The 12,223-nt window shown below is 55.6% G+C and overlaps 1 protein-coding gene across 1 annotated transcript; it reads right to left on the reverse strand.

Annotated features, from left to right (window-relative positions):
• Positions 1-4,692: 4,692 nt before the first annotated feature.
• On the reverse strand, positions 4,693-7,516 carry LOC131096325 (serine/threonine-protein kinase pim-1-like). Its single transcript, XM_058044664.1, has 6 exons — positions 7,340-7,516; positions 6,569-7,126; positions 6,395-6,445; positions 5,824-6,190; positions 5,034-5,210; positions 4,693-4,799 (listed from the first exon to the last, which is right to left on the reverse strand). Exons 1-6 carry the CDS (start codon positions 7,514-7,516, stop codon positions 4,693-4,695), a joined length of 1,437 nt encoding a protein of 478 aa, XP_057900647.1.
• Positions 7,517-12,223: the final 4,707 nt, after the last annotated feature.

Raw genomic sequence — 12,223 nt, forward strand, 5'->3', positions numbered from 1 at the left:
TATTCTGCATCATTTCCTCCTGCCAAGTCAGGAACACTTTGCAAGGCCAAGCTCCAAGGGAGCAGTTATCAAAGCAAAGTGTCCTGGAGGAATCTGAATTCCTGTTTCAGTACTGATAGCTCTCATTTGCTTTGAATTTCTCCTCATTAATTCCAATGCATGAAGGCCCAGCCCTGCAGCCTCTGGGCTGGCCCTGTCAGGGGCCATCACAGCCAGAACAATTTCCCAGGCAGCCCAAGTCTCACTGCCCATGGCTGGATTTGCAAACTGGGGGCAGCCGTGCACAGCCAGGGGGTTCCATTTCCCCAGTGGGCCATTGTGAAGGACATGGAGCACATCTGGGAGATGAGTTCTCCATGGACAAAGGTTCTCATCTCCTCATTTTTCCAACTGCTCTTTTAACAACCCCTTCACCCTTTCAACCAATCCTGCAGCTTGTGCATAATCTGGTACATTAAAAACCCTGCAGGCTTAATCACTGTATTTTTCACAGGAACAGACAAAGCACTCTGCATCACAGTATCAGCACACCCTGTAAAAATAGCCAATTTCATCTCTTTCTCCTTTTTCCGTTGTATACAATCTCAGAAAGTTGACCACTGACATTAGGTTCCTGGCCAATTCTGTTCTGTAGGGTATTTAGTGTTACATCCCTGAACAGCCAAAGATACCAAATTAGTATTGTCAGCATTTCACATTATTATTGTCAATATTTCACATTATTCTTATTTTACATGTACATATTGATATAGAAATGTAGATATAGATATCTAGATATAGAAATATATATCTATAAAAATCTATAAATATAAACATGAAGGTCTTATTATCCTATAAATACGTATATACTTATTTATTATATTGATATTTCACTTGCACAAGTGCATCTCAGCTCAAGATTAAAACTTTCTTCTGTTGCTCCATGTGGGAGCATTCCAACAATAATTGCTCCTCCTGAAGGTGCTGTTTCCTATGTGCTCTCAGCAAATTCAGCTTTGTCTGCCCAAACCCACAAGGTCTTTTCCTTTTCCATGTGCAATTTTTGGATGCATTTGAAGCCATCCAGGGGTGCAGCTTCTTTTACCCAACTGCCCCACTGCTCCCACAGGGCTCCGACCTCAGCCCACTCCTGAGCCAGGGAACTCCAGGGAAGGGCTTCCCAGCTGGGAATTTCTGATGGCACTGATTCCTCACATTGACACTGAACAAGTGACATTTTGTTGGGATCTGGCCAGACTGGGCCAGTTTTGTTTTACCAGTGGGCAGGGTCAGCACCAAAGACACAGACTCCAACTGAAGGAATCAGTGTCATTTCCTGCAGCTCAGAGCAGCAAAGAATCACAAAAGGAGCAGCTCAGCAATGCACCCAACCATCCCCACCACAGATTGCAGCAGTGATTAAGAAAGATCCAGCAGCATTTACCCTCAGCCTTTACCATTCCCCAGACCCACACAGCAGCTGGGGAAGCTGTCACAGCCAAGGGCTGCAGAGCCACTCCTGGGCACTGGGAATTCCTGCAGGTGCCTCCAGCCCCAGGTGAGGCTCCAACCCCGCTGGGAGAGGGCCCAGCTCTGACAGTGCTGAATGAACAAACTGACAGCACTGCTAGGGTGGCAGCATCTGCTTTCATCCTCCTCTTGGGTCCCTCCCAAAGCCTGGCCAGGGCTCAAGGAGGAACCAAGGGAGCTGACTTAGACCATACAGCCTCAAATAAGGCCAGATGTCAGATTTCATGGCCTTGTCTGGCTTCTAAATACACAAAGGTCAAGACATGTTTCACTAATGAGTGGCTACATCTATCACAGTGCTAATAACCATGCATATTTCATCAGGGAGCAGATACAAAGATAACCTTTGCTTGGAAGGTTCATCCAGAGGCCACCTTTGGCTCAGGGCCTGCTGTCCAGGCCTCACTCAGGGCTGGTGTCCAGGCCTTGGCACTTCAGGGACGCGGTTTAGTGCTGGGCTTGGCACTGCTGGGTGAGTGTTTGCACTGGCTGAGCTCAGAGGGCTTTTCCAACAGAAAGGATTCTGTGATTCCATGATTCTATCTACTGCATTCAGCAGGGGCTATTTTAGCAGCATTCCTTTGCTCCAAAAGTTCCCTCTTGCCCAGCTCCTGTGGCCTGAGGCTTCAGCTCCTTCAGCTCCTGGTGCTGAGCTGCTCATTCTGAACGAGTTGACTCGGAGAGAAGAACACAGTCCATGCAATTCCTTCTGGAACATGAAGAGGGGAGGCTGTGCAAACAGGAGCATTGTTTGCTGTGGCCTCCTCTCTGCCCTTCACGCCTTTCACTGCTTTGAACCAGCCAAGAGCTTTCTCCAAGAGTGCAATGGAGCAGCTGTTCCTGCTCCCAGGCCTGGCTCTCTCCAGTCTCTGCCCTTGCCTGGTTCTGTCCCTCGTGCTGTGCCCTCTGTTCCCCCACGGCTCGGTGGCTGCTGCCCAGGACTGTGGCACTGGCACAGATCCAGTGCTCCAGAGCCTCCTTTCTGTGCCCTTGGAGCTGCCTGGGCACAGCAGCCTTTTCCATCTGGAAGCTCCCCATGGACAGGGAGTGCCCAGCTCTGTTCCTTGCACAGCCTCCAGGAGCCCAGGGCTGCCATCTCCAGTCCCTGCTGGCACTGGGGGCTCCCAGGTGCCTCAGGCTGCTGTGACACCGCTGCACACGGGAGGGAAGAGGGGCAGGGGCTGTGCTCAAAGTCAGCTCCATCTGCTGCTGCTGCTGCTGCTCCTGCGGGGTCATTTGTGCAGCCCTGGCCCAGAGTCAGGGATCAGATCCTGCCAGTCTCTTCCAGCCCTGGCTGCTCAGAGTTTTGGCCTTGGAGCCTCAGGTGGCCAAAGGCAGCTGCTGCTGGTGCCTCTGTGTGCCCGTGTTCAGCAGTGCTGCTCCATCAGTCTGTGCCCAGCAACGGGGAAAAGCCTCAGCCCTGCAGGGCCAGGAGCTGCCGGGCTCTGCCTGAGCAGCTCAGCCAGCAGAAGGGAGCTGCTGCTCCACACGGGAACCAGGAGCAAAGGACATTCCTTTGATAGGACATGTTTTCTATTGAAAGGAAGAAAAGGAAAAAGTAAGAAAAAACTGTATAAAATGTGAAAGATAAAAACAAAACCCAAGTGTGCAGTGAAAAATCTTCTCTAACTCTGAATTAAGAGGCAACTGATCTTTTGAAAGAGAACTCAGTTATTTACTTTGTAAATGTGCTGATGGCATGGATCCATCTTACTGACCTCAGCAGTCTTTTCAAAAAGTTTTTGGGGATTGTTTCCAATATTGTTACTTTAAATTGTGGTCGAGGCAACAGGAAATTGCTTTGTGCCCTTCCAGCTCCAAGCAGGACTGGGAATGGAAACTCTGTCAAAGCCCAAATCCTTTAGAAGATGACCTTCCTTCTCACCCTGAGAATGAGCTGCACATTCCTTTTGAAACTGTCAGGGATTTCTTAGAGTCACTAAGTCCCACTGACAGCTTTTTGCTCTGGTGTGGAAGTGCAGAAGGGCAATTCTCCATCCACCAGCTCCAGACTGCACTGCCTCAGGAGCACGGCCCACTCGCCAGCCTTGGCCCACTCGTGGCACTTCTAGAGGAGGAAGAAAGTGCAGTTGCACAATTCCAACCAAAAAGGAATGAAGAGTGGGACAGACAAAACATCCTGTACAGATCCAGGCATTCAGCTGGGACTGTGGAGAGTTTGGGTCCTTGCCAATTGGATGTGTGTCCCCAGCTGCAATCTCTGGGCCTGCAGCAGAGTCTCACTCACCGACCAAAGCACAAAGCTCAGGCGCTGTGCTCACAATGGGCTCGTCTGATGCAGAGCTGTGAGAGCAATGTGAGGGCAGAGCCAGCCCAGCTGGGCCCAGGGCTGAGCCCAGCAGAGCCCTGGCAGAGCCCAGAGCAGCCTCAGCACCCGCAGAGCCCGGCTGCAAGGAAAGCAGAAAGTGCCCGTCAGCTGAGGGCTCCTGTGCCCTTGTGCCAAGGCCTGCGGTGCCCAGGCCATGCTGGCCGTGCCCAGAGCTGTGCCCAGAGCTGCCCATCCCTGCTGCCTTTGGCAGCAGAGCAGGAGGGCAGCACATGTGCCCAGCCTGCAGCCAGCCATGGCACATCCAGCCCTCGGCAGCTGCCCAGAGCCAAAAAGCAGCTGGTCAGCTGACTGAAGAATTCATTGCGTCTGCCCCAGCAAAGGGGGAACCTTTGGTGCCCAGCTGTGCCACGCCCAGATCTGGGAGCAAGCCCCTGCCTGTAGACTCACCTGCAAATTGGACCTGGAGCCTGGCTTTGAAGAAGGTGCCAGAATCCAAGACCATCATCTTCAGCTGGCCAGGCCAAGAAGAGATTGTCATCCTTGAGGTTGTCCTTGGTGTCTCCAGCAGCAGCCCTGCTTGGAACAGCTTCTCCAGGGGCTCCTTTCCCTTCCCTGGGGTCAGACCAGGCTGTCAGGGCTCTGCCCAGGGCCCCAGCCATCCATGAACCATACAAACAAAACCAGGGGATGGTGGCCACCAGTGCTTGTCACACCGGGTCTCCAGCTCAGCTCCAGCCCAAGCGCTGCATGTTCCCTTCTGCTGACCCCTGCTCGGAGCTACAGGCAGGACAAAACCAGCCTGGTTTGCTTTGCCACTGATTGCCAAGAGATGCATGGAGCTGGTACCTGCTAGGCCCCTGGATCCAACTGTGCACGTGGATTTCTTCAGTCTTCTAGGGCAGGGAAACACCCTTCACCCAAGGATGACAGAAAAGTTCTTCTAAGGATGGCCTGTCCGAGGGTTGCATGGACAAACACCTCTTAATAACATCTTGGCACACTGGGGAGAGAAACCAGAAATCGCCAGTCAGTTGGAGAAGTTGCCCCCCTGTTTCCATGCCCAGGTCATGCTGGTTGTGCCCAGAGCTGGGCCTAAACTTCCCCATGGATGCTCTGTTTGGAGGAGAGCAGGACATGTGCCACCTCCTCAGCAGCTGCCAGAGTGGGATGCCCATGAGCCCACTGCTGTCTCCCAGCACTGGTATTTCCCCCGTGCCCAGAGATGAGGATCCACCTTGAGAGAGCCGTTGTGGGAACAAGATTCGCCCCCGGATGATCTCCTGGCCCCTCCTGAACGGGTGCTTCCCCATGACCAGGTGGCACAGCAGGAGGCCCAGGGACCAGATCGTGGCTGCCTCGCCGTGGTAGCGTTGGTGCTGGATCCACTCTGGTGGGCTGTAGGACAGGGTTCCTGTGGAACACAGACACAGCTCAGCAGGGGGATGCTGCTGCTCCCAGAGCCCGGCCCCAGCATCCCTGGGCATGTGGGAGCTGCCCCAGAGGCACACGGGGTGAGCGCTGCCCTCTCGCCAGCACCTGGGACTTGTGCACAAACTCGCGGCTGGAAAAGAAGCCACTGGACTGAAAGAGGGCAGCAGAATCCCTGGGAAAGCCCAACCATGACACACAAAGGAAAAACCCACCCAGTAGTGGAGAAAACCCACTCTCCTCCCCACCTGCATGGCCCCCAAAAATGTTAATAAGCCAAGGCGAACAAGGAGAGCGGAGCAGTCCAGCCCTTCCTTGCCTGCACACCAAACCATCCGGGGCACATGGTCAGGCCTCCCTCTCTGCTGCCCCCATGGGGGTTTGTGTTGGGCTGGCTGCCCCAGCTCCAGCCCCAGCCCAGGGCACAGTGGGTGCTGAAGGCTGTCAGCAGGGCTGGGAGCTGGCCGCCCTCACACCCCACCCAGATCAACTCGGCTCCAGCATCAATCCCATCCCGGCTGCAATAGGGGGAAGCCCCAGTGCTGCACCCAGGCTGGGCCACGAGATGCCCAGGAGCACCCCCTGCGAGGGCTCACCTGCAAATTGGGTGTAGGCTGTGTCTTGGAGGAAGGCGCCACAGCCAAAGTCAATCAGTTTCAGCTGCCCGCTGGCCAGGTCGAGCAGGACATTCTCGGGCTTAATGTCCCGGTGCAGGACCCCGCAGCTGGTGCAGTGCCGCACGGCCTCCAGCACCTGGCGGAACAGCCCCCGCGCCTCCTCCTCCGGCAGGAACCCCCGCTCTGCCAGGAAACCCGAGAGCTCCTGGCACCGCTCCGGACGCTCCAGCACCAGCAGGAAGCTGTCGGGGAGCTCAAGCCACTCCAGGAGCTGAATGACACCGCCACAGCCACAGGACACCTTGGCCAGCAGCACGATCTCCAGGGGTGCGCTGGTGCCGTCGGGCTGCAGGAGGAGCACGACGCCGTCAGTGGGGCCGAGGCCGTGCCGGGGCTCTGGGAGCCCTCAGACAGCTCGGGATGCTCTGCATGCCCCGCTCAACCCACGCCCGCTCTCCCCGCAGGGCTCACGGCGTCTCCCACCCTGCCGGGCCCCGGCTCCTCGCCGCCCGGCACGGCCCGGCTGCTGCCGCTGGCTCCGCTCACTCACCAGCTCGCCCCAGTGCCGGATGCGATCCCTCGGCACGCGTTTGATGGCCACCTGCGAGCGAGGGAGAGCAGCGGGCTGAGCTCGCCGCCCGTCCCGCCGCGCCCCGACCTTCTCCTCCTCCTCCCTCCTCCTCCGCCCCCTCCGCCTGCGCCCGCCGCCGGCCCCGCCGCTCACCGGGGCGCCGTCCGAGACCCGCGTGGCTGCGAAGACGCTGCCGAAGCCGCCGCGTCCCAGCAGCGATCCCAGCCGGTACCGCTCCTGCAGGGCCTCCTGCGCCGTCCCTGCGGGCGGGACGCGGCTGTCAGCGCTCGGCCCGGGGCCAGCAACGGCCCCCGAGCGCCCCTCACCCGCCCCGGGCCCGGCATCCCCACCCGCCCCGGGCCCCGGCGGCTCGGGGCCGGAGGCCGCGCTGCCGAGCGCCGGAGCTCGGGCCGGGGAAGCCGCAGCGGAAGGGGCGGGAGCGGCCGCGCCGCGTGTGTGCTCCGCGGACCCCGGGAGAAGCCGGGGCCGGGGCCGGGACTGGACCCTGCGTCGGGTCCGGGGCCGGGCTCGGGCCAGGCGGAGCCGAAGGGCGGCGATGCCGCCTCCGCACCAGGCACTGATGCCTGCCCAGCAGCGCCACCGCCAGCACGGCCAGAGCCGGGCGGAGGCGAGACCGCGGCGGGACGGCCGGGGCCGGGCACGGGGCAGCCCCGCCCGGGGCCGGGGGCGGGCCGGGGGCATGGCCCGGCCCTGCAGGGGAGAGGGAGGCGGGGAGAGGAGAGGGACGCCGGGCAAGGGACCCCGAGAGAATGGTGCCCGACAGCGGGAAAGGGAGAGAAAGAGAAATAATAGGACAAAGAGAAAGAGAAAGAAAAATAGGGGAAAGCGTGTTTTAAATTATCTGTTTTGCTGCTCTCGCCGCTGCTGCTGCCGCTGCTGCTGCCGCTGCTGCAGCTGAGGCACCGGGGCCGTTCGTCCCCGTGTCCGTTCCCCGCTCGCCCCACGAGCCCCACGTTCGAGCCCCGCGCGCCCCGGGGACAGCCCCTCCGTCTGCCCAAACACGGGAACTTTGCAGTGCTGAGCCCGGATGCAGAGCCCTGACTCCTGCACTCCTCGATCCCCTCGCTCGCTGCTGTGCATTGTCCTTGCTGAGGGTCAAACACTGTCGGGACACTTCCCTTGGGGTAGGATTCCTACCCGACCCGAGCACTGCACTTACATCTCCAGTGTTGCTTTCCAGTAAAAACAGGGGAAGGAAAATTGTGTGTGGCTCATGGTATTTTAGTGTGTCTAAAAATCACTAAGTCATCGATCCTAGAGGTGAGGTGCATCTGGAATTACTGGGATGCAACATAGAAAAGGGGAGCATAGAAATAAATAGAGGAAAACACCTTGGATTGTTTCTTTTATTTCACATCTGGAAAGCTTTTTCAGTTTTCCAGGAGTCTTCTCCTGTCTGCTCTTCCCAAAAATCTCTCATGGAGAACAAGGTCAAGCTTCTGTCACAAGATTTGCCACCAGGAAATTATGCCACTGGTGAAATTTTCATTGTGACTGTTTGTGCTGGCTTAGGGCAAATTTGGGGAGGAAACCTCCTGAAGGGGTCTGTCTAGAAAGCAAGTTCAAGCGGCCCCTCCCCCTACTAGTTCAGGAAAAGACTTCCCTTGAGAAAAGTGAAAAAAACCCCAGTTTTTTTAACGAGTAAAGTATTCACAAGCATGAAAAATGAATAATATTAAATAAAACCTTGGACAGTGCTGAAGAGATGGCAAATTCAGAAAGTCCTTTTTGTGGGTTCCAGTTGGCTCACTCGGTCTCTTCTAAGTCCCTCTGGTTCTGGAATGCAGCATCCCAGAGCTCGGGGGGCCACAGGTGTGAGCTGCTGCCAGTGTTTGTCTGGGTTTTCAGTCCAGAGCAGGTTTAAACAGTTCCAAGAAAAAGGAAAGTCACAATCCGAGGAACTTCTCTTCCTAAGCTACCTAAAATCAAATTGCTGGACCTTGGCTGTGAAGGCATCGGGAAATTTCCAAATCTGGGCACTGGCGGTCCCAGCAAACACCAGAGCTGGATGGTGCTGGAGCCAGAACCTGAAGATTTCCAAACTTTGGCTTTCTGTGCCAGCAAATCACTGGGCTTGGGCTGTGCCAGCACCCGGAAGTTTTCAGATCTGGGCGCTGGCAATGCCAGCAAACACCTGATCTGGGTGGTGTCGTTGCCAGTGACAGAAATCTGCCGGATTTGGGCTCTGCTGGCATCGGGAAATTTCCAAATCTGGATTCCTGTGCAGGAAACACAACATGTGGGCAGTGCCAGGCCCAGTAGCAGAAAGGTGAAAGGTTTAAGATTTCTGTGCCAGCAAATTGCTGCACTTGGGCTGTGTCAGAATAGGGAAATTTCCAGATCTGGGCACTGGCAGTGCCAGCAAACACCAGTGAAACCTTCTGGTCCTCGTCTGCACTGTTGACCAGTGGTTTCCCTGAGAACCAGCTCTGGCAACTTTACAGACAGCGACTCCTTTCATCTCGTTGTCTGGAAACAGAACTTTACTGAAGGCAAACACAACAAACAGGACAGCGTACACAGTACAGAGAGAGAAGCAGAAAAAGGCCTGGGTCCAGGGTCTAGCAGGAATATTTATACATTTATTTATGGGGAGGGGTTAAGGTGGGATCTGAGGGAAGGATCCAAGAGGAAGGAAGGATTAAGAATATTACAGTTTTTGCAGTATAAAGTAACAAATGGTAGCAAAGAGAACTCAGAACTTTCTAGTAACAATTGCATATGAGTAAGAGGATCATGGGCGGGTGCTCCTGCTGACCCCAACTAAAGAGGGTTTTCCCAGGGCCTTAAGCCGAGGTCTCCCTCTTCTTTTAAACCAACCCCAACACACCAGATCTGGGCAGTGCCGGGTTTTGGCTTTCTTTGCCAGACAATTGCTGCATTTGGGTTGTGCCAGCACCAGGAAATTGCCAGATCTGGACACTGGCGGTGCCAGCTAACCGCAGGTCTGGGTGCTTCCAGTGCTATCACCAGAAAATTGCAAGGTTTTGTCTTTCTGTGCCAGCAAACTGCTGGACTTGGGCTGTGCTGCCACTGGGAAACTGCTGGATCTGAGCACTGGCAGTGCCAGCAAACACCAGATCTGGGTGGGGCCAGCACCAGGTATTTCCAAGGTTTTGGCTTTCTTTGCCAAAAAATTGCTGGACTTGGCTCTGCCAGAACAGGGAAATATCCAGATCTGAGCACTGGCAGTGGCAGCAAACACCAGGTCTGGGCACCTGTATTGGCATCAGGAAATTGCCAGATTCTGGCTTTCTGTGCCAGCAAATTGCTGGACTTGGGCTGTGCCAGCCCTGGGAAAGTTCCAGATCTGGGCGCTTGGGCAGCAAACACCAGATCTGGGTGGTGTCTGGTAGTGTGTTTTTATACTTTGTAATACTTTGCAATAGTTTTGTTTTTGAATCCCCGTCTTTTTCCCAAATGGTTCATCCCAGATGGTACCCCCCTCCCTTTACCTGTGTAATCCCTTTCCCTTGCTGAGGGAATCCCCAAATCCCCACCCTGGCTCTCTGTCAATCACTCAGCATCCCATCCTCTCCATCTAGAAGCTTTGCTCCAGGATGTCGAGTGATTAGCCAGCAGCCGGGGGTCAGCACCCCAAGCCTTGCCCCATATGCTGTCCTAAATGTCTGTCCCCCAGTCCCCATGCCTTAGGGTGACTTATTGGTTAGTATTGGCAGGGACAGTGTGTGTGCCAGGGACCAGCAGGGAGTGGAGCTCACTGGGCACAGGCCTGGCCAGGGTGGGGTCACCCTGACATCAGGGACTGAATGTCTGCTGTGAGCCAGGAGAGCTCTGCAGCCCAGGGACACAGCAGGCACAGGGAAAGGGGTCTGGGCACTGACTCCTCTGACCCTCAGGGAGCTCCCCCAGGAGGATCCAGGGCAGCCCCGAGCCCCTCTGGCAGCCCTGGAACAAGGCAGGCACCTCTGAGCCCCTCCATGGCCGCGCAGAGCCTGTCTGGGAGAGGGTCAGTGCAGGGAGCACCATCAGCTGCCTCTGTGTGCCAGGCTGAGCAGCAGAGCCCAGCAGAGGCACCCAGGGCCCCAGGCAGCACAGCCCCCGTGCTCTGCGGAGCAGCAGCCCCAGCTCAGGCTCTGGGGAGCAGGGCAGGGGCTGCAGCAGTGGCTGCTCGGGCCAGCGCAGACGTGTTCCCCTGGGAAGGGCTCTGGGGGCAGCTGGCATGGGCCAGGAGCAGAGCAGGATCCCGTGGGGGTGCAGAGGAGCCCTGGCAAGAGGCTGCCCTGTCCCTGGGCCAGCAGGAGCTGCCTGAGGAGCCCTGGGGCCAACTCTGCGCTGTGCTGGGCAGCAGGGCTGGCCCTGGAGCTGCAGGAGCTGCCCGAGCTGAGCATCTGCTGAGCACTCCAGACACAGAGTGGCTGTCCCTGACCTCCAGGGCCTCCAGTTCCTGCTGCCAGGCCAGACCTGACTCTGCTGCTCTGTTGGGCTGGGGCTGGGGCAGGGAAAGGCTGAACTGGGCAGTGCCAGGGAGAGGAAAACAATGGAGCCTGTCCCCACAAGTCCCCACAGTGTCAGAATGGTCTCCATGGATCCATGAGGGCTCACAGTGTCACAATGGCCCCTTGGTTCTATGGAGCCCCACAGGGTCACCATGGTCCCCTGGTTACACAAGGCACAGCAGTGTCACAAGGGCCCCTTGGTTCTGTGGAGCCCCACAGGGTCAGTTTTGCCAGTGGGCAGAGTCAGAACCAAAGACACAGACTCCAGCTGAAGAAATTGTGTAATTTATATGATGTATGTCTGCAAAAAATTACAAAAGCAGAAGCTCAGCAATGCACCCAACCATCCCCACCAAAGACTGCCTGCAGTGATTAAGAAAGATCCAGCAGCATTTACCCTCAGCCTTTACCATCCCCCAGACCCACACAGCAGGAAGCTGGGGAAGCTGTCACAGCCTAGGGCTGCAGAGCCACTCCTGGGCACTGGGAATTCCTGCAGGTGCCTCCAGCCCCAGGAGAGGGTCCAACCCCACTGGGAGAGGGCCCAGCTCTGACAGTGCTGAAGGAACAAACTGACAGCACTGCTAGTGTGGCAACATCTGCTTTCATCCTCCTCTTGGGTCCCTCCCAAAGCCTGGCCAGAGCCCAGGAGGAACCAAGGGAGGTGACTTTGATCCTTCAGCCCCAAACAAAGCCAGATGGGGCCTTGTCTGATTTTTAAATACAGAAAGATAAATCCACATTTCACCCATGAACACATACTGAGATCACATTGCTAATAATATTAGCAATATAAATATAAATTCATTAAGATAAATTCATTAATGAGCAGATACAAATATAACCTTTGCTTGGAAGGTTCATCTGGAGCTCAGCTTTGCCTCAGGGCCCGTTGTTCAGGCCTCAGTCAGGGCCTGGTGAGGCCTCAGTGCTTCAATCAGTGCTTTGACCTACAGATGAAGTGCAACCTTCAGAACAATTTCAATAACACACTTTAGATTTAGGTATTAGGTATAAAGGCATTGCCTCTTGTTCTTCAATTAAGTGCTGTTCAAGTTCATTACTCAGAGCTATAATTTGCATTCCTTTTAAAACATGCCTAATTCGTTGCTATTCTCTGTTGTTTATCAAATGCCTCTGTTTTTTCTTGAGACTGTATCTCTCTTTAGACAAGTCTCAGTACTCCATTTCCAGCACAAGGTGTCACAACAACTCTAACATTAAATCATAACACACCAACTGCTCACACTGCATTGACCACAGTGACTGCCGCAAATTTATTTCACAGCAGCCTCTAATTTGGGAGCCAATCCCACCAGGAAGAATT

The sequence above is a fragment of the Melospiza georgiana genome, unplaced genomic scaffold, assembly GCF_028018845.1.
Source record: "Melospiza georgiana isolate bMelGeo1 unplaced genomic scaffold, bMelGeo1.pri scaffold_29, whole genome shotgun sequence".
Classification (NCBI taxonomy): domain Eukaryota; kingdom Metazoa; phylum Chordata; class Aves; order Passeriformes; family Passerellidae; genus Melospiza; species Melospiza georgiana.